The sequence below is a fragment of the Mytilus edulis genome, chromosome 4 (assembly GCF_963676685.1).
Source record: "Mytilus edulis chromosome 4, xbMytEdul2.2, whole genome shotgun sequence".
Lineage (NCBI taxonomy): Eukaryota > Metazoa > Mollusca > Bivalvia > Mytilida > Mytilidae > Mytilus > Mytilus edulis.
This window is the reverse complement of record NC_092347.1, coordinates 5,283,870-5,307,811: the sequence shown is the minus strand read 5'-3', so window position 1 is coordinate 5,307,811 and position 23,942 is coordinate 5,283,870. Positions and strand designations below refer to the sequence as shown.

The window sequence follows — 23,942 nt, the reverse complement described above, 5'->3', positions numbered from 1 at the left end:
ATATATTTGATATTTTGATGTATTATCAACCCTATGAAATATGCTTTGGTTAATCAATTCAGATTTTTGATTTTGAAGCTTAAAACATAAATGTAGGAACAGCACCAAGGCCATCTGTCTATGACTTAGTTTAGTTGTAATTATTCTGTAGTTTTTGCCGTCAAGTCTTGTAATCTTTCTTTACTCAATTTTGCACAATGCCTCGTCAAAAAGGTAGCTTCAATCCTCCTTAATTTCAAAGTCACGACAAAAAGATTTTTTAATATTAATTCAAATAACAAAGGTATATCTCAAACAATATTTTGAAGTTTTTCAGTTTATATCTTATTATTACAAGGTTTTCAATGGTTCACTCTGCTTTCCAGTTAAAATGACTATGTAACAGTTGAAAAGTGGAAACCATCAAAATAAAATTATGACATGTTTCAGATCCAATGAAGTTTTTTAAGTTCTGTGGATTCTTTGGCATAAACAAAATAAAATATGTTTTGCATCATGCATTATTAAAAAAAGGTTCTTTTGACGTGATTAGATCAACGTGGGAAAACTAAGGTTAAATTAGATAAATTAAATGGTTTGTATTCATTCTAAATCGTATGCGTCAAAGGATATTCCAGAAACTTGGATCGTCCGAATGGAGATCGGTACCATTGGTTTTCCTTTTAGAAACTAATAAGTACTTTCCAAGCATTTGCTTTATATTTTCAAATTGCTTTGCATATGATGTCTCGTTGTATGTTTTGTATTTCCTTTGCATTTTATATCAACTATGGCGGGGGACATATAATGTTAAGAAAAGTTAAGAAATAATGTACATACATTAATATAATTACGCTATTTGTCCTTCTTAAAAAGATAAAATCACGCTAAAGTCGGCATTTGCGTTGCGTGTTAAAATAAATTTAATTAAAAAACTGTGTGTAAAGTTTAGAAAATATCCGCTTTCAACGATAAAGTAATAGCTGAAAAGGTCTATAGAGCCAGTGACTTAAAAAGGTTGACCGATATTCTGTGTTTTAATTGATGCCTAACACAAAACCGGTTCACAGAGACTACTGAACATAAAAGCATTTTACGTATACGTCCGGATAAATTATTTTCGCTTCGAGCCAACACTTTCTACTTTACATATTAGATGGAGAACGGTCGCTCAAAAAGAAAAGAGATAAAAAAAAAAGAAATGAGAAGAAAACCCACACAATACGCTATTATCAATATAGTTTAATTGATTGACTTTGAACAGTATCCAACCATCTTAATTTTGATTGATAGAAACGAATTTCAATAATTATTGTATCTGACAATTTCTGATTTTTGTCTGACCCGTCCCTAACAAAATCATAAACTTTGACCTATTATGATCAGTCTTTGTCAAAAAAAGTTCAAAATACAATATCTATAACAAGGTAGGATTTTTGGGTACTTTTAACGTCATTTCAGCTGAAGCCCGCCTCTGAGTGCGGATTTTTTTCACCGAAAAGACCCCAGTGGTAGCAAAAAGATGTAACGAGAGTACCAGAACACGCAAAACGGTGGCACTCTCACATGGGGAGGAACGTCCCAATGCAGAACGCATATACTTATTCTCTAAACGTCTCACTCAGCGAAACTAGCAACTCATCTGCATAAGTCTGATCGCCCGAAAAGAATGGCCCAGGAGACCACATATATATCCCCCTGAAAAATTTGGTGGTTAGGTAAGAAATGATTGATAAAAAAAATGAAACATTTTGAAGTTTAATACAAAATTTTCATTATGTCTGTGTAAAATCAAGTACAAAATTTTCAAAAAATTGACAGATTAAGACTCTTCTGGTTGAAGTGTAATCTGCAATTACATTAACAGTACCAGTTTTACTGCACCAACAGCGTTTTAGCACACTTTTTCTACATCAGACGATCATTTCAGACAATAACGTGAAATGTTTTACTGCAAACGATTGATAAAAAAGCTTTTATGATTGACCTCATCAAAGTTTCTTATTTTATTATCAAAATTCAGCAGCAAATAAAATTGATTGATTTTCAATATTACTTCATAATCTGAAGTTAATATGCACCCTTTTTCATGAGTTTTGACATTAACGCAGAAAAGTACGCGTGTACTTAGTTATCGAAATAGACGTAAGTGGAACGTTTGTTAGTTAATATTTTGTGATATGAGAGGCTCCTATTGCTTTTGAGAATCAATCAGATTTTTAAATTATATTTATTCTAAATATCACAATATTTGTTTTTGTTTCATTTGCACTAAATTCTGTTATGTTCATTTACAGCTACATATGAATACGAACAACTCATTTGGCTGATACATCAAATCTAGTTCTAAACCATGTTATTAATAAACTAAAAAATAATCTCAATTATCGCAAAAAACTATAGAAATGTTAAAATCATTCTACAGCAGAGCGTTACGTCACTTTTTGTAATCTTCTTAATGGCAAAGTAAAGACATCATACCATCACAAATGTTAATATATGTCTTCAAAGCATTTACAACAATAAATCATCTTCTTAAACATGAAATACTTAGTTGTGTTAAGAGCAGAGATCACACATGTATTCTCCACTTTTAATGATAATGCTCATCGTCTTGCTGAAAACACATTTCCCTGGATGATATATAGTAAGACGAGCAGGTGAAGGCGGAGGAGGAGGTTCTATATATACAAAAAGAAACTATCACAAATGACTTTTTATTTAACGTAAATAATTTGCACAATCAGGAAACATTGATAATTCAACGGTCTCAATGAAAACAAGAAAAAACCATGCCACGTAAAGTTAAGGAAAGGCTTACATTATCCCATACGGATACACAGATGCCAGTTGACATTATTCTGTCTTTGATCATTGTTCAATCGATCTAAAATAGAAGCAGCAGTAGTTTGCCGAGGTTTAGATCTTATTAATTCATGCAGAAATACAATTAAGGTAATAAAAAAGAAGAGAGAATTGACTTGACTCAAAGAAAGTGAGACCGTTTGCGTGGACAGGATGAGCGTCACACTAAATACCGTCCCAATCAGGAATAGGATATGCATGGATCAATACTTAATCAAAATGGCATATATAGATATAGGAAGATGTGGTGTGAGTGCCAGTGAGACAACGCTCCATCCAAATAACAATTTAAAAAAAGTAAACCATTATAGGTCAATGTACGGCCTTCAACACGGAGTCTTGGCTCACACCGAACAACAAGTTATAAAGGGTCTCAAAATTACTAGTGTAAAACCATTCAAACGGGAAATCCAACGGTCTAATCTATATAAAATAAAAAAATTCGTAAGGGTTCCACGGAACCCAGTGGCTCGCCTACTTTTGCTGTTAATCGCAGACTCAACAAAAATGAGGAAAAACATCAATAAAAATTTCCCTCTCGATACTGTTTTTTGATTGAAAGAAGCTTCCAAGTTTGGTAAAAAAAATCCAGGATAGTTTATGAATCTAATAAATGTTTTATAAACTTTAACTGCAGACTGTATGTAATGTTAACTGGAAGAAAAGTCCATTTATAAGTAAAATATGGAAAAAGCGATTTTTTTTTTACAATATTTACTTCTGAATAATATCTTATGATCAGAAACAAGCTTTTGTTTAAGTTTGGTAGAAATCCAGGATAGTTTAAGAACATTATAAAAATTTTAAAAACTTAAACAAGAGTGAATGTTTTGTTTCTGGCAAAAAAACTAAGTCCATTTATAAGTAAAATACGTAAAAGTGGAAATTCATTTTTACAAAATTTTCTTCTTGTTACTATCTTATGATCATAAACAAGCTTCTGGCCAAGTTTGGTACAAATCAAGGATAGTTTATGAAAGTTATTAAAATTTTAAAAACTTTAACCACAGAGTGAATGTAATGTTTCCTCGCAGAAAAACTAAGTCCATTTATAAGTAAAATACGGAAAAAATGCAATTTTATTTTTACAAAATTTACTGCTGGATACTTTCTTATGATCATAAACAAGCTTCTGTCCAAGTTTGGTAGAAATTCAGTATAGTTTAAGAAAGTTATTAAAATTTCAAAAACTTTAACCACAGAGTGAATATTTGTGGACGCCGCCGATGACGACGGAATGTAGGATCGCTTAGTTTCGCTTTTTCGACTAAAAAAACGAGACAAAAAACGAGAAACGAGAAACACGTATAAATTACATAAACAAACGACAACTACTGTACATCAGATTCCTGACTTAGGACAGGTGCAAAAATTTGCAGCGGGATTAAACTTTTTAATCGGGAAAATGACACAATCGTTTAAATTACAGATTAAACGACCAACCTGGTATATAAAGACCAAATACGGTAAAAAGGATCCATAGTGAGTTAAGAAACAGACACATCGTATCGTTGCCACCACATCTTAAGTTGGCAGTAAAAAACGTTCGATGTTTGGATTGTTTTGTACCTTCAAGTTAAGGGTTGTTCATCTGTGTAAATATCGAGAAACAAATCAAGATATGAACCAGACCTAACAGTATCGGAATTATAATTAATTTAAGGTTCACTAAAATATGTGATACGCAAAAATTAGAAAATAACGTGCTCCATTGTAAATTCAAAAAGGGGGTGGGGGTTAACAAACACGGACAAGATCAAGAACTCTTGGAAACACGTGTTATTGAGTGGTCAGAGATCATCAATCTTTCTACAAATGCAGAAAAAGCACATGGGAACATGTTTGATTTTTGTCATGAATTTCATTTCATTTCAGTACAACACAATTCGGTAAATAGAGCTGCAGAATTATAACCTATTTAAATATCGATGGTTTTTTAAAAGGGACTGATTATGCTAACTATGGCTGTTAAACAGAATGTTCATTAAGGAAACAAAATTACCCATTTTATTGTGTAAGTAACATGCATTTTTCAAAAGATTATAAATTAACTCGCCCATGAATAGAGCTTGAGTTAATTTTCTACGAAACATATAATCCTAAAAATATACCAATATGTAACAACATATTTCAATGGTCAAAAACCTGTCCTCTACCATCTCATTTCGCTATTGCAAACTGTATTTAAATTCTCTGGAACACGGAACTTCGATTATATGAACATTGAACTTCCATTCTCTGAAACGATGCTGATTATCACTTCTCTGAGATCATTTATGTCTCAATTGTGAATTTTTTCCATTCACTACATTTCCTCTAACTCATGTAAGATATGGAGGTTAACTGCATCAACATCATCATCCACTTCTTGCTTTAAATCTGCGTCATCTTCATCTGGGAGTTGGTCTAGTTCATTTACCTGAAAAATTCGTTTTGTTCAATCTTAAAAGTTTTTTTTAATGTTTTTTAGATTGTTATTGATAACATAATCATGTCACATAAATCTCCAATGCCACGATGTCATAAGCTTACAGGTCTGTTTGACGTTTTGGAGTTTAAAATGTCGGTGCAAGCAAGATTTATACCCACCCCATCTTTTTATTCTGTTAAATTCATATATCTAGCATTTAAAATGAATGTCCCTCCGCAACACAAAACTTGGCAGTCTCTAGAGGTACATGTAACATTTTTATCTTACCTTTAAAAGATTGCTGTCATCCAACTGTTTTTCGGTTAGAATTACAGGATCTGCTTGAGTGGTATCAACTTCCACTGTAACTTTACCGTTAGGCAATACAATAAGAATTACTTTCGAAAATGCATTTTCTAGTGATCTCTGATATGCTAGCTTCTTACTTTTACAAATAGCCTTGGCTTTGCTTGTGGGGTCTGAAATTATGCGTATTACAACTGTAGATAACATAAGTCATATTAATAATATATAATTATTCGTTCATCTCAAATCTAAATACTTGGCTAAGTAAAAAAAAATATAGACGTATGGAAGTACTTGATCAAATACTTAATCATTAATCTATCGAACAATGCATGCTATCAAGAATTTGATTATTACAAAGTACACTACTCGAATGAATATCTTTTAAGTAAATCGTTGTACTAATTGTTACTATTTCACCAGCAGGTGCGGGTAATCTGCAAGCTTATGTATAAAAGAAAGAAAACACCATGAATCAGTCAGAAAAACCTAGAAATGTTAGATAACACTATGGCAACAATAATAATAAAACACAAGAAACTGTCCACAAAACACTACTAGTAAGAACAAACACGTGAAAAACTTTAGGTTATTTTAAACATAGGCTCTTAAAGTGTTCGCAGTTTTGCTCCATCATTGAAGTGACGCCAATCAAACTTCAATATTTGTAGTCGATGATATGGCTTCACATAATAGCAAATTGGTAAATGATTCCAATATTATAACTATAAATAATTATAAAATTCATAAACCATCGCTACATGTTAATTATCTAACCTTAAAAAGGCTTCATGTGAAATTTAGAAGAGGAAGTACGAATTGTTTCATGACAATGAAAAATAAAGGCCATCACCGATATAAACAACCGGTACATTGAACAAGAGTGCACACGCTGAAATTTCTCGCCTTTTTTACTAACCATTGATTTTATGTTGATAGTCCTGTATATAAAGCTTTACCACAACTATCACATTAACATAAAATGATCCAAGAAAATATTTTTAAGGTCAGATAACCCAAATGAAAAATACATGTACACCTTATAATCCTTCAATACAATAAATAAAGTTATCCTATTGCTTATAGTTTCTAACACACTTAACCAAGAAAACATTGACCAATGACCCATGAAAATGAGGTCAAGGTCAGGTGAATCATGCCAGGTAGATATTCACAATTAACAATCATTCTATATATTAAATAAAGTTGACCTTTTGCTTATAGTATCTCAGAAACAATTGTAACAATGAAAACTTAACATTGACCAACGAACCACCAAAATGGGGTCAAGGTGAGATTATATCTGTCAGACAGACATAAAGAGCTAAAAATCCTTCCTTACAACATATACAGTTGACCTAATGCTTATAGTTTAAGAAAAACAGATCAAATCACAAAAATTTAACACTGAGTAAGGAACCGTGGAGTGTCAAGGGCAAATAAAACCTGGAAGACTGACATGTACTTGATAAAATATTTCCATACACCAAATATAGTTGGCCTATTGCATATATAGTATTAAAAAAAAGACCAAAACTCAAAATCTTAGCTTTGACCTACACTGAACCATTAAGTGAGATCAAAGTCAGAAGATACCTGCCAGTTGGACATGTATACCTTACAATCATTCCATACACCAAATATAGTAGACCTATTGCATACAGTAAAAGAAAAACAGATCAAAACACGAAAAATAACTATAACCACTGAACCACAATAAAGAGGTCAATGTCAGAAGACACCTGTCAGTTTAACATGTATACCTTACAATGATCCCTTATACCAAATATGCTAGACCTATTGCTTATAGTAATTGAGATATGTACTTGACAACTAACGTAACCCTTGTTCACTGATTCGTGTAATGAGGTTAAGGTCAACAGAAAAATGTCTGACAGGCATGAGGACCTTGCAAGGTACGCACATACCAAATATAGTTAACCTTTTACTCATAATTAGAGAGAATTCAACATTACAAAAAATCTCAACTTTTTTTACAAGTTATCACTGAATCATTAAAATGAGGTCTAGGACAATGGACATGTGACAGATGAAACCTTCGTAGCATAAGGCATCTATATACAAAGTATGAAGCATCCAGGTCGCCCACCTTCTTGAATATAAAGCTTTTAAGAAGTTAGTGAACGCCACCGCCGCCGAATCACTATCCCCATGTCGTGCTTTCTTCGACAAACGTCGCAAGCTCGACACAAATCAATTATTCCCTCCCCCCTCTTCCCACACACACACAATAAAAAATTCACAAAGAAAAAATATCTTGTTCCAATAACTTCATTGTTATCAGAAAACCCTATAAAAGAAATTGCGATAAATATTGTGCACGTTTAATAATTTCATGCGTTCGACGCGCTTTTCTTGATTTACCTTCATCAGGAACGTTCAAAGCCAAACATTTGAAATCCGAAGTATAATATTCATAGATAATTAATTTTGTTGACGTACTGGTTTCCAGTTATGATCTCTATGTTTCATCTCGTAGAGACATAACTTGGGAATTGTTACAAGTAAATATCCATATGCATATCAGTCATATGTGGAACTCTTACAGTTGGGGTATTATTGAATTTTGGTGTAGGTTTAAACTCTTAGAGGTTCGTGGCATATAAACGTGGAAAATATGCCGCCCAACCCTATATTTTGACCTTTGAAAAAAATAGTAGTGCCTATAAACTTTACATTCTAGGATATAATTTTTTCAAAACTTCATAGTAAAAGTGGTACAGTTTTAGCCGTAAAAGGAGTTCCTATGGGAAATTGCATTTAGATATTTACAGAAATGCAACCCTATAAGAAATGATTGGTTCTAAAAACAAAACATGATTTGACTCTTTTTCGTCGTAAAATATTATATTTTAACTGCCTTCTTTTACCCTTTGTCAAGGGGTTTCTCATAAGCAAAACAACATTATGATTTGTGCATGCACATTTTAAAATATTATTATGCATAACATACTGGAATATTAAAACAAATAATCACAAGGCTAGTATTGTGAACATGCTATTAGATCATAGCTTAACAAGAAGGTCAGTGAACATAGTTGTTTGGATTTATCATGTTTATCAATCAAACTTGCATAGTGATGAGCATTAACGTTTATGTATCCATATTTCGACAGAAGACTAATTAACCATTATTTTAAAAATGTTTCAGTCGGTTAAGCAATGCCCCGGATAAGACTTTATAGTTATTGTATACCTTGTACTATATATGTTTCTTCCCATGCTCCCATTCCTTCAGAATTAAGTTGGTGACCAGTGATGTCAATTCTTGTCACACACACATATCGAACTTTACGAAGATCACTACCGCTACTGTCTTCCTCGTTGTCTTCTGTTAACTGTATTATATATAAGTTAATATAAAATTCTATATTATTAGCCAAGAGTACGTTTACAATTTTTACATTATAAGTCTGAAAGAGGCACTGAATGTGTTAACATAATACTTATTTGGAAAGGCTTCTACTTTGGGCTTATTAATGTAAAACTTGACGAGACCACCAAGTATCAAATGTAGATATAATAAGTAGGATGAATGGGTTAGATAATTGGGGACCAACTCAAGTAGAAAGAATTCCAAATGACGTCTAGAGATCAACATACACACTTTACAAAATAATACATGTGTATACAATATGCCAGCCTCTTAATCTCCCTCATTCTAGAAAAGCTTTAACTACATTTAACAGACTATTACTTTTCTGCATTGACCATTAAGTTTCCTTAATGACAAAACACTTTAACTAAAAACAGTCATATATAGAAATATAAGCAGGTGGTCAAGGGGAGGGAATGTTATGGTTCCCACTTTCGATGTCTATAATATGTCAATAATATGAAGACAAATGTGAAATAGATTTAAAATTAGCAAAAACACAAATATTAGACAGAAAGAGACTTGAATGTTGTTGACATATTTGTTTGATTTCATAGTGATAAAGATTATAACCCAACGTTGAATGCTGTGCCACTATTTTTTACATTTTTACCTATTATATCTGTTTGGTTTGTTCATACATCGTTGTCAATATAATAAAATTTTATGAGACCGTCATACAAATGAGAGGTTTAGCTAGCTATAATACCAGTAAAAACCACCCTTTTCTACATGAGAAAATGCATGTACCAATTCAGGAATGTGATAGTTGTTATCCCTTCGTTTGATGTTTTTGATCTTTTGATTTTGCCATTTGATTCCGTTTTCGTGTTGAATTTTCTACGGAGTTCGGTGTTTTGTTATCTAACTTTTTTTTCAACATTCGTTCAACAAAGATTTGCGAAAGTGGACTAAAATGATGAACAAAATAGTAATTTGTTGTACTACTAATATGTAAAACCATGTGTGAAAACTCAAAAACATCTTATCAGTTTAAATGTTGCCGTCCTAGACTCCTATAATATAGTAGAATCTTTCGTTTGAATATCACGTATTAATGGTAAAGTTTTCACAAGTACCAAATTAGCCAAATATGGCTTATTCAATTTACAATGCTTTGATTTATAATCCTTAGCTTCCAATAATAGGTTTAAATCAAGGAAAAACTGAGGTAAAATTTACTAGAAATGCTATTCATCATTAATGACATTTGACAAACACATCAATAAACGAATAATCTCTCAATAGTCTGCCGTAGATATGACCTACAAGCATTCTAAGAAGCATTATTACAGGGAAACCAATAAAAAGCTATAAGCAAACCAATAATAAGCTATAAGCAAACCAATAATAAGCTATAAGCAAACTAATAATAAGCTATAAGCAAACTAATAATAAGCTACAAGTATACTAAGAATAAGATATAATCATAATTAGGATGAGCATACAACCATCAAAAGAATAATCTTCAAGCGTACTAAGAATGAGCTACAATGATGCTATAAATTATCTACAATGATACTATAAAATAGCTACAGTCCTACTAAAAATAAGCTACAATTATACTAATGATAAACTACAACCAAACTAAGAATGAGTTACAATTGTACCAAGAATAAGATTCAATCGCTCTTGGAATAAGCTACAACGGTGGTACTAATGATCTTAGATCAAACTAAAATTGAGCTATAATGATACCAAGGGTACTGAATATAAGCTTCAAACATACTAAGAATGAACTTCAATCATTCTAAGAAAGATATACAGTCATAAAACAACTAAGAATTAGCTATAATCATACTAAAAATGATCAGCAATCGTATTTAGCAATAGCTATATTTATCTACAATTACACTAAGAACAGTTCTACTAAGAATGAATTCTATCCTAAGAATGAAATGAGGTACAATCATACTGAGCATGAGCTACAGTCATACTTATAACTATCTACAGTCATTACAAGAATAAGCTACACACATACTAAGAAAGGGCTATAGTCATACTAAGAAAGGGCTATACTCATACTAAGAAAGGACAATAGTCGTACCAAGAAAGGGCTATAGTCATACTAAGAAAGGGCTATAGTCATACTAAGGATCATCTACAGTCATACTAAGAACAATCAAAAATCATACCAAGAATGAGCTAGTCAAACTAAGAATGAGTGACAGTCCTACTAAGAATAATCTACAAGGATAATAAGAATGAGCTTCAATAATAATCATAATCGCAGTAAGCTACCATTATATTATAATGGAATCCAAAGCGACTGTTATACAAGAGAGAGAGGTTAAGCTACCTATAAAATCGGGTTAAATTCACCATTTTCTACACAGGGAAATACCAGTGTCAAGTCAAGACTAAGACATTTGTTTTACATTTGTTAGCGCTTTTTGCTTTGCCATTGATGAAGGCCTTTGTTTTGAATTTTGGTATTATACTATTTTACCTCATACTAAGAACGAACTGCTTTTATACTAAGAATGAGCTCAGATCACGGATTCATATCGTTTTAACTTAAATGTTTATTTACGTTATCATGTATCATAGTTATCATCAGTGTTATTTTTATCATAAGAATTATTTTTTATCTTTGCTGTCGTGTTCTTCTTAATTTAAAAAAATAAAAATCTAAGAAAGATGAGATTAACTTTGTTTTTGAAATCACTATCTGATTGAAATGTTATATAATGTAAATTAAGTTCTATATTTACACGACTACTTTATCATATATAAATTCACACAGTGGACATGTGGTGATGAAGAATACGATTTCATAAGATGTTTGGATATATTTATATGCAAGATTATGAATCAAGAAAATGCCCTATGCATCGATCATGATCCATTTATTGCCCATGCTTACGATGTTTGAATCCTTCAGTCTAAATATATTCTTAAATTCAAAATAGTTTGAACTGAACAGTTAATTCTATACTTAAAGTTAAAATATCAATTCATTTCAGGAATAATGTTAAAATCATGCTGTAAATGAAGCTATGTACTATGAATGCGAAGACTTTTTTTACATCTACAGACAAAGAGTGTCTGTTTAATGTGGTTTGATCGTTTCATACCTCTATGTTGAAGTTGTTAATATAGACAAGTTAATAATGCAATTCTCTATAGGATTTCCTTTTACGTTTAAAACTATGCCACTTTTACTATATGAAGTTTCGCAAAAAGAGGCGTTGTTTATGAATCCGCTGTTATATCACATTGTTACCTCTAGCATATCTTCTTTATATTTTCTTATGTGCGTTTTTTTCTTCTTTCTTTGATACAATTTTAATCCAAAAACAAATTCGCATACGCTTTATAAAAAGGAGTGTGGAGGTCACAGGCGATTGTTTTTTAAAAGTTATCAGTTTTACTGCCATTTTCTACGAGAGAGAACATTATGGTCTGTTATTCTCCTATCTAAGTGACTCGTAAATGATCTAGTTAGAGTGTTACATTTCTTAATCTAGAAGGACAAGTCTTACACAGTATCATTGAGACGTTGTATTTGACTTCAGCTAGATTATTGGATCGTTCAGTACAACATAAATAATCACTCGTGAAACTAATAAATATGATTCTTATCAGCGGGAGGGTCTGTGTATATTAAAACCGAACCCTAAAAAGTAAAAAAAAGGAAAATGCAGCAAAATGTGCACATATACGGAAAAATTACCGCATTGAGAACTACATATTTACAAATGCTGTAATTTCGTACTTTATTCGGCCTTTTTAACTTTTTGGATTCGAGCATCACTGATGAGCGTATATACAAAATTTAGTCCTGGTATCTATGATGCGTTTATTTATACAGAGGAATTAAGGATATTAAGTAAATAACTGACTAATTTAACGCGGCTATAAGTGTTTTTATAATTGTATCTTTTACTTTCAAATTGATGACTCGGATATGAATGATGCAAATTGAAGAAATACAAGCGCCCCGAACACAGCAGATTCATATTCGCACTAGAAGTTGGATTTTTTTGTTAAAAAAATGTTAAATATTGGTATTCGGATATTATATCTGTGTTTTTTGTTTTTCTTGTAAACGAAATTTATTTCCTTTATATAAAAAGAAAAATTTCAATTGTTTTCAAATAACTGACCACTCAACCAAAAGACGATTAAAAAATAAGTAACTGCTATAGATCTACAAAACATGTACCTATACACTAATGGCAGACAAAAAATTGAAATTTAAAACCTAACGGCTTACATTCAAGTCATTAAAATTACAAAATGTATTCGAGCTTATAAATCAATTAGTTGTTTTCAGATGTTTCAAAACAACAAATTAATAGGACTGATATGCTATTTCATCTTCACTGAAATCTAAAATGGTGTAGTTCTCAATTAATTTTCTGCTTATCATCCTTCAAAATTGCATTAATAGCGCATAAAACATAGATAATTTAATAATCTATAAACCAATGTTTATAAAATTCAATTATCAGCAAAACTGTATCAGTTCCAACAAATTTGTAATATGTTTTTAGTCTTATCTTATATATGCGTAAGCTAATGATAAATTCAATACAGTCAACCAAATGTACTTGTACAAAGCATCGACTTTCGTCTTAAAATGAAATTAAACGCGGCTATAAGTGTTTTTATAATTGTAACTTTTACTTTCAAATTGATGACTCGGAGTATGTTTGATGCAAATTAACGAAAGGCAAGCATTCCGAACACAGCAGATTCATTTTGTCATAAGATATTGGAGTATGCTTGTGTACAAGTAATGTTAAATATTGGTATTCAGATATTATATCTGTTCTTTTATTGTAAATATATGTTTTTTCTTTTGTCAGATGCTTAACGTATCAGTAGTTTAAATTTGGATGAAGAACTCTTTTATCATAATGACAAAGATTATGTCCGAAAACGTTTGGTATTGATAATTAATTATTCTGTTTCATTACCCCGGTATATTTTTGATGCAGTATTAGTGTAATACCAAACGTGGTGTAATGGTTAGTGCATCAGACTACTAACACAAAGGTTCCTGGTTTGATTCCCGTTCCGGGATGAAAATTTCAGGAACTGCATTTTCGGCTCTCCCTTGACACCATTTGCGAGTATGGTCTTGGGGAACCGATGATAGTCCGTCGGAAGGGGACGATAAATGGCTGACCTGTGTTAAGAGAGAGCCATATCTCTTGCACGTTAAAGACACCCTTGTAGATTTCAATAAAGAGCAGGCTAATGCCGCTGCAAGGCAGCACTCGCACCTACAAAGTGGGAAGGGATTAATATAAGTTGCAAAACTTATTTCCCAATCCACTATAAATAAATATGTTTAAACTAATACCAAACTAGTATATTGGTACGATATTCAGTTTCCACGCAGTGTCATCGCACATGTTTCAGTGTTCCTTTATTTTTGTTCAAGCAATCGCATTTATAACTGTCTGATTGTTCCGGTTTTCTTATCGATGCAATCATTATTGTATACGTCAGATAAATCAGTTCTTACCGTCAATGTTAAAAATCATAACAAAAATAATTAACTAAAATGCAAATTTAAAAAAAGGGAAGTGCATAAAAACTGAATATTTGAAACGTTATCAACCAATAGAACGAAGAAAACAAAAGTGATATTCATGAACTGGTACAGGCTTGTAGAAATGTATTGTTTGAGTTGCTCCTGTATCTCAGGTCCATTTAGTATAACTTATATTTATGCCCGCGTTACACTGCCCCGATTTTTACGCCGATGGCAACACGATAATGGAAATTTTCAAAATCGGGACTGATCGTATCTAGATCGGGCTATTCGTAGTGCCATCTTTAACCATCGTAGAACCATCGAGCACTTTTTCTAGCCTTCGGGGACAACTTCGGGAAGGGTTCTAAATTTTTTAACATGTTAAAAAATCCCCGAAGGTGCGTCCGATGTTGAGGGTTCGTATTGAGTTCGTATCACCATCCTCACCATCGTAATGTCACCGGGAATGCATCTTTGCACATCGTATTGCATTCGTGTTTCCATCGTTTCCATCGGGCAGTTTTGACATTACGATGTCTACACGAATGAATCACGAAGATACCCGAAGGTCTTACGATGGCAGCACGACTTCGTGAAGACCTCGTAATCCCGTCGTGTTGCCATCGAATAAAAGTACGAAGGCGACAAGATGGAACTACGACGGCAATAAATCCAGCTTAATGTAAGTTAATTTTCGCGCTAAAATACATTTAAAGTGCCATGCGCGATATGCACTGGTCAGTCTAATACGACAGTTAAGAAAGACGTTCACAAAACATTGAGCTCATATCATAGGATTCTATGAGAACAAGAAAGGCGACAGCGTTGTTTCTATCAAGTCAAATGGAACAAGAAGAGCAGCTATTACAGGCTCAGGATTTACTTTTACAAGTAAAATATTATTTTTTGTCAATCTTTCATATCAAGTAACATAATGAAAATCATAAACGCGCCTCGTACACCAACACTGCAGGTCCACGTATATAGGGAAACCAACTTTTTCTTCATTATTCTGATTTTTTATGTATCGTCTGAGTTGTTGTCACAAGAATGTTTATACTCCATAACCATTTTGTTTTCTATATGTCATATTTTGCCGCATTTGTTGCTTTCCCCACATCCTTCCTTTTGTTTATGTTATTATGATATTCTTTTGGAAAGGGCTCTTTTTGAATAAAAGGGATCAACGAACCCCTTACCTTACCTTTAAGATAGATCAGTAAACATGGGCGTAATTATGGGTGATTATTCAGACTAGTGCACACATTTTACAGTTCAAACAAGGCAATGCCGAGCGTGGCATCCCCTCGTATGTAACATATTGGGGACAAATATGGACACTATATTTGTATATGACACATGCAGAAAATGATAAATTGAATATGCATATTTGTTACATAAACTATTTTTTTTAGAAATCAACCAAAACATTCAGTAACTGGAAATACCTTTAATATTGTCTTTAGAACCAGCAGGTAAAAAAATGAGCAACCAATTTCCTGTGTATTATGCTAATTCAAGGAGAAAAAACACGTCCACCTGCATGACCTTGACCTTTGGCCTTGAACGTAAAAAATGTCAGTTCATTACAAGGAAGAACAATATACCAAATGTGGTTAAAATCTTTTGAAGCATATTGGTTTTAGAGTGTCCACAAGGGTGATGTTGCCTTGTATTACAACTGCCACTGTGACCTTGACCTTTGAACTTTAAAGTCAATAGCGCTTAAGATATTCTTAACGAGTAACGCCATACCAAGTTTTGAGCATTTTGGTTCTAGAGTGTCCATAACAATTTTATCTACACGCAACTTACATGTAGTAGGCGATGGGATAATAAACTAAGTTTTATAAGAATTAGATAAAAAGATCGATTTCCCGCCATGCATGGCAGACTTGTACAGAAACGATATGTTGTCGAAATTCTGTTCGTATCTTTTAGACATCGTATGGCCATCGCGCCATCATCGTAATCCATCGCGCCATCATCGTAATCCATCGTGTAACCTTCGTGATCCATCGTGTAGGCTTCGGTTGAGATATGAAGCTTAAATACCCGTCTTCGGTTAACCTTCGTATGTCCATCTTTTGCTATCGTATATAATTTCGGCACCATCTTATAGACTTCGTTATTCATCGTACTTGCTTCGGTCACTTTTTTGGTATTTTAACGAGATCGGGACCAACTTCGTACGAACTTACAATTTTCGCATTCGGGTGTCCATCGTATATAAAAATCGGGACAGTGTGACGTGCATTAAAGATTGTTTAATATATAGTTTCGTAATCATTTGTCCATGTTGTGTTACAATTAAAATTAATGCTGTAATTTAATCCTCTATCCATGCCGTCCCACGATCAACTATAACATTGATTAGTATCATTGACTATTCAAATTCACTCTTCGATGCTCCTATTGTTCATGATCTCTCCGTCTATGCCTTGACATCTATACCCATTCAGTGGCATCTATACCGATTCAGTGCCATCATTTTAACTGATATTTTAGTCGTCATTTCGTTTACAAACATTAGTTTTAATAAAATAAAGGACAAGTATGTCCTAATTTAAAACCCGAACATTTCTTGTCAAAATGTTTTGAATAATCTTCGGAAAGGTGTGCCCCTTTTCGTTCAGGCAGAATAAGCGAAAATGGTATTTCCTTTATGCATACAATATCATACATAATTTCAACGGTGCTCTTGAATCCCCACTTAAAAAGTGCCATTACTAACTTAAATAATTTTCAACATTATTTGGTGTTTTCACAGACCATCGTATCAGATATTTCGTCATTGGTTTGCTTATGAAGAGCTTTCAATTTGAATTTTAGTCAGTTGATATTTTAGTGGCATTAACCTTTTATTTCTGTTGTGGTCCTTATGTAGATTCATATTCGGGGTTAGCTGAATTGCCCTTCGGATTCGAAGGCGAGATAATTATCCTCGAGGGATTCTCAATATTAGTTTAAACATATTTATTTTTAAACATATTTATTTATAGTGGATTTGGAAACCAGTTGTTGCAACTTATATTAATTCCTTTTCACTTTTCAGGTGCGAATGCCGACTTGTAGCAGCATTAGCATGCTCTTTTCAATATCTACAGGGGTGTCTTGTAGGTGCAAAAGATATGGCTCTCTCTTAACACGGGTCTGCTAATTACCGTCCCCTTCCTATGGACTATCATCGTTTCTCAATACCGTTTTCGTAAATGGCGTCAAGGGAGAGCCGAAAATTCAGTCCATGAAATGTTTACCCAAGAACGGGGATCGAACCAGGAACCTTTGTGTTAGTAGTCCGGTGCGCTAACCTCTACACCACGGCTCTTCTTATCAATATTGCAATCAATACCATCGTTCCAAGGACAGTATATTTGCCACGACTATACCTTCTTCAAAAGTTAAAACTGAGCAATTTCTTTGTCCATTCTGAGATAAAATGTTGAAAATAAGTTTGATAGAAAAAAAGTGGGAAGAAATAGGTATCACATATTGATTAATATATCTACGACAGACGACAGCAAATTATGATAAATATTTTCAAGGAAGACATCAATGGATGCACCCAGTGATTTACCGTTGTGCTTGTAGTATATGATGATATGACACAGTAATTGTTTGATGAGGTATGATATATAATGGAATTCAGCGTAATTTGGATAGTTGCATTGTCTCTATTTATTCTTCAATTTTACATTTTATATTATTTTTAATTGTTAGATACGTTCCTTATCAACTGTCAGTGAAGTTTCATTGTGAACAGTATCAGTATAGTTCCTGTATTCCGCGTCCATGCTACATGGATATTAAGATATGTACGATATCTACTTTCAGCAAGATTCGTTGTGGACAGTTCCATTGATCTTGTCTTCCCCGTCCCTGGCTTCTGTAATGATACCATCACTAATGCTCTACTATAGCATAGATCATCTGACCTTTACCTTATTCGTATTTATCCCAATGAGACATCAGCATATATCTACTATCAGTAGAACTTCATTGTGAACAGTCGCATTGCTTCTGTATTCCATGTACATGATATGCCTTTACTAATTGTTAGATATGTATGATAACAGCTGGCAGTAAAGTTGCATGGTGACCAGTCAGATTTACCATTATTTTTACTCGTCCATATTATGCCTTTATTGAATATATACTACATTTACTGTCATTGTTGAAAGTCGTATTGCTTCATTATCCCAGCTTTCAGACTGTGTCTTCCTAATCGTTGTTATCCGCTATCCGTTAACTGCTATTAACATTGATCCAGTATTCCAGCGTTCAGACTGTGTCTTCCTAATCGTTGTAATCCGCTATCCGTTAACTGCTCTTAACACTGATCCAGTATTCCAGCGTTCAGACTGTGTCTTCCTAATCGTTGTAATCCGCTATCCCATAACTGCTATTAACATTGATCCAGTATTCCAGCGTTCAGACTGTGTCTTCCTAATCGTTGTAATCCGCTATCTGTTAACTGCTATTAACATTGATCTAGTATTCCAGCGTTCAGACTGTGTCTTCCTAATCGTTGTAATCCGCTATCCGTTAACTGCTATTAACATTGATCCAGTATTCCAGCGTTCAGACTGTGTCTTCCTAATCGTTGTAATCCGCTATCCGTTAACTGCTCTTAACACTGATCCAGTATTCCAGCGTTCAGACTGTGTCTTCCTAATCGTTGTAATCCGCTATCCCATAACTGCTATTAACATTGATCCAGTATTCCAGCGTTCAGACTGTGTCTTCCTAATCGTTGTAATCCGCTATCCGTTAACTGCTATTAACATTGATCTAGTTTTCCAGCGTTCAGACTGTGTCTTCCTAATCGTTGTAATCCGCTATCCGTTAACTGCTATTAACATTGATCCAGTATTCCAGCGTTCAGACTGTGTCTTCCTAATCGTTGTAATCCGCTATCCGTTAACTGCTCTTAACACTGATCCAGTATTCCAGCGTTCAGACTGTGTCTTCCTAATCGTTGTAATCCGCTATCCGTTAACTGCTCTTAACACTGATCCAGTATTCCAGCGTTCAGACTGTGTCTTCCTAATCGTTGTAATCCGCTATCCGTTAACTGCTATTAACATTGATTCAGTATTCCAGCGTTCAGACTGTGTCTTCCTAATCGTTGTAATCCGCTATCCGTTAACTGCTATTAACATTGATCCAGTATTCCAGCGTTCAGACTGTGTCTTCCTAATCGTTGTAATCCGCTATCCGTTAACTGCTATTAACATTGATCCAGTATTCCAGCGTTCAGACTGTGTCATACTAATCGTTGTAATCAGCTATCCCATAACTGCTTTTAACATTGATCCAGTATTCCAGCGTTCAGACTGTGTCTTCCTAATCGTTGTAATCCGCTATCCCATAACTGCTCTTAACACTGATCCAGTATTCCAGCGTTCAGACTGTGTCTTCCTAATCGTTGTAATCCGCTATCCCATAACTGCTTTTAACATTGATCTAGTATTCCAGCGTTCAGACTGTGTCTTCCTAATCGTTGTAATCCGCTATCCGTTAACTACTATTAACATTGATCCAGTATTTTCAGAACTACCACGAGATTACGATACAAGTTTATTACTAGTATTCAAAGGTACATTCTACGTCACTGAGACGACCCACGTTCTGTCTACAAAAGACGCATAGGTGACGCTTAAATAAAACAAATTGAAATGACCAAATAAAGCATGAAGTAGCAGAACATTCAGGAACAAACAAAAAGTATAAAGCCATCGCCGAAGCCGGATAAGAATATCTAAACAGGCTAAATTTGCAATCTGCGACACGACAAAATAATCGATTCATCTGTCCACAAATATTAATTGTATTTTACGTTATAATTTGTTATGAAACATCTCACTCTACCCAGTTTTTTTTTTCATTTGTATCCTTTATGTTGTCGACACTGCATCTTTTCTTTGCACAAGGTTATATGTTTTTCTCTGCTGTTAATGATGTTGTTTGCCATAATGTTTTTAAAAGTTGCTGATTGGTATTATAGTTTTTAAGCTAAACATGGACACTAAAATAGTTTTCAATAAATGTGAGTGCTTTTGTGTTGATACTTTTTGTATCTTGTTATTTCTGAAGATGTTGTTGTCTTGCGTGAGGATTCCATATCAATTATTGTTTAGTCATTGTATTAGTTGAACTGTTTTGCTGTTACACCATACTCCCGAGTCTTGTAGATTGGTTCAGCTCTTATCAAAATGGCTGTTACACCATACTCCCCGAGTCTTGTAGATTGGTTCAGCTCTTATCAAAATGGCTGTTACACCATACTCCCGAGTCTTGTAGATTGGTTCAGCTCTTATCAAAATGGCTGTTACACCATACTCCCCCCGAGTCTTGTAGATTGGTTCAGCTCTTATCAAAATGTTTTCAGCACGACATTTATAACACATGACAAACGAAAAACCTTATCTTACATGCATTCGTAGATTTCGCTGAGAAATGATATATGCCTTAATTCAATACTCAACGATATAGAAACTAATATGGTCGATCATATGTTTTTAATTGTTAACTTTACCATTCATCTTAATTTTGATATGTTTTGCATCCCACTTTCTTGGATAGATCTTATATTAATATTCAATAAGCGAAAACCGAAAAGTTGAAAAACTATGTTTTAAAAGTTTCAATGACTGCAATACACGCATACAATCAGATATGGAATACAAATTATTTGTCTGCAAAATTCAGAAGGGTAGATATTTGGCAATTAAACAACATGTTACGTGTGGGCAAAATTAAACGAACAGATTTTGCCTGAAGTGGTTAAGAGTAGAAGATATTATGTTATCAGCTAACAATGCATTGTACACATTGTTTGTACTTTAACTATTATAGAGTGTCTAACACAATTGTAAATTATCATTCTGTCGTTTCCTGTTCAGACTATTTCCTTAAGTCTATAACGAAGCCGTTTGCTACAAAAGTTTCTGTACATGCAAGTGATGTAACTTAAGGCTTCAATGGATTACTCTGGCAGCATTTTTTTTCTTTGTGAACAAACCATCATGGTAGTTGAGTTTTGGAAAAAAGATTAATTATCAATATTAATTCGCTGACCAACACACAAACAGCAATCCACAATTCGCTACGTGAAAAACTTATGATTGAGCTACAATAATGAATGATTATTTGCTGTCTCTTAACGGACAACGGATGAGCACCATGAAAACCGCGATTGAGCTTGAAAAAGTAAGCCGATGATATGTTTTTTACATATTTTTTTTCAAATCATCGAGAAACTTGTTGTGTGTGGACTTTAAGGGGCATTAACTGTCAAATTTCTCTTAAAGATTGGACTAAAATTCTCAAATTTGGTTTATTACATCCGTACATGTATATCCAAATTGTAAAAGTCATAAAGAACCAATTAACAATATGAACTCGTCATAGTGAATCAACAGTTCTATAAACTCAAAAGTTCAACAGATGAAGTGATAAAGCAAAGCTTATATATTTTTGGTTCACTTGTATCTGTATGTATAAAACGAATATCATATGTTGATAGCTACCACATTGATTTAAGTAAAATTTCACTTTTGCAGAAATTGTTAGTATATCGGACTTTCCTGTTCCAACGAGTTGCACTTAAATGTCACTTATTGAACATTCAAGAACTTATGTGCTTTACATGTAAATGTATGATCACTACTCTGAAAGAATTTAGTCAGCAGTATTTCAGAAAATAAAAGAAATAAATGCATTAACTTGTCTATTTCAAGTTAAAGTTTAAGGATCCAAAGTCTGTCTCTTTGACACATTCCCCATTTCCATTCTCAATTTTGAAGTTGAATGCCAAAATCTGTGATCTAACCCATTTACTGTAATTTGACCTTACAACAGTTGTGAATGCATTATAAATTATATCAATAAGTTTAGGGTTGTCTATATATGTTTCTTAACATTCTATGAATTTTCAATATTTGATTTCTTAGAAAGTAAAACAGTCGTTATGCTACCCTTATGGAATACAAAAACTATATGATATTTTTTATTTTTTTTATTTACGTGACTGTTCTAATACAAGTTGAAGAGGAATAACTCTGTATATTATACTTGCCAGTTTTATAGTCGTGGACCAGCCATTGAAGCCTAAGTAGTAATTTGCCAACTCTTGGCACTTAGCAAAGTGCAGTGTAGTTACAGTTTGTGTGTCTTTCTTCCTTTTGGCATAAGCTATCTACAATATATATAAAGCAGCTTAATTTCTTTATATTTTGTGTTTTTATTAGATAATCTTCTATGTTTATTTCCGTCTATAACATTCATTTATTACCTGAGACTATTTTGATGTAATTCTAAACCGCTGATTATCATGAGATTTGAAACTCAGTGAGAAATTAATATTGATAAATATATCTAAATCTGTTAATGAATATGTTTTATAAATAAATCGTCTTTTAATATTGATTCCTCTAACACGGTGGGGATGAGAACCTTGCCGAATGTTATTTTGTGTCGTACATTTAGTGCGGTGACTGAAGGTAGATTTTTTGGAATTTAATCTCCCCACCGAACACACACCTACATAATATATCATTGGAAAGAGGAAATCGTGTACTATAATAATATGCCTGTCGTCAGGACTTGATATGGTCACATTTTTTTAAAATTGAGGTCAAAGGTCATATGTAAAAATTTGTGAAAATTTGGGTGGGTATCAATTTTGACATTTTTTTCTATTTCTAAACTCTACCTAAATACAAATGATCCTGTTTTGGCTTTAGTAATGTTTGTTATTATACATAAACCTTAATCATTGAGATTTTTTTTATCAAAAAAAATCCTAAAACGACGTTATATAAACAAAACTTCAAAAATCAAGTTTTCAACCTATAAAATATTAAGAGCACCTAAACCTTAGAAAAATATCAATTTCAGGTAAAAATCAAGTGTCATGCAGGACAATACTTTAAAATTATTTTTTAAACTATCATATTGGGTGAGGTATCAAACCAAAGCCATAGAACACTACAGTCAAATATGAACTCAAATTGAATTTGCGGATACTTCAGGTTTTTTATAGACTACTCGTTGCTTTTGGTTTTTTTTTCACAATCATTACTGCTACCATAGTATTATCTTTTGTTGTGTATTTAACTCTGGTTTAAAATATCTATTACATTATAGGTTTTGTAACTATATCCCCCCTTTTTTCCCTTGCAACGTACCACAGACTTCAAAAGTATTCCATATAAAAAAAGAAGATGCGATATGATTGCAACTGAGACAACTCTCCAAATGAGACATAAAACAATTATAGGTCACGGGTTTCAACAATGAGTAAAAGTCATACTGCAAAGTCTTCAATTCCCGAAACGAATAATGTAAAACAAACAAAAAATCTAACGGCCTGATTAATGTACAAAATAAATAATAAAGAAACCAATATAGTATATAGAAACAAACGACAAACACTGCATTACCGTCTCGTAACTTAATACTGACACATACAGATAGTGGCGGGATTGAAC

At 33.2% G+C, this 23,942-nt stretch overlaps 1 protein-coding gene across 1 annotated transcript in view; it reads right to left on the bottom strand.

Annotated features, from left to right (window-relative positions):
- Positions 1 to 4,828: 4,828 nt before the first annotated feature.
- Positions 4,829 to 23,942, bottom strand: part of LOC139521678 (RAD52 motif-containing protein 1-like) — a 28,267-nt gene continuing 9,153 nt past the window's right edge. Inside the window, exons 3-6 of the mRNA XM_071315190.1 lie at positions 22,529 to 22,648; positions 8,778 to 8,919; positions 5,543 to 5,733; positions 4,829 to 5,263 (exon numbers count right to left, since the gene is read on the bottom strand). Of these exons, the coding sequence (XP_071171291.1) occupies positions 5,150 to 5,263; positions 5,543 to 5,733; positions 8,778 to 8,919; positions 22,529 to 22,648 (567 nt within the window). The 3' untranslated portion in view covers positions 4,829 to 5,149. The remainder of the gene's footprint in view (positions 5,264 to 5,542; positions 5,734 to 8,777; positions 8,920 to 22,528; positions 22,649 to 23,942) is intronic.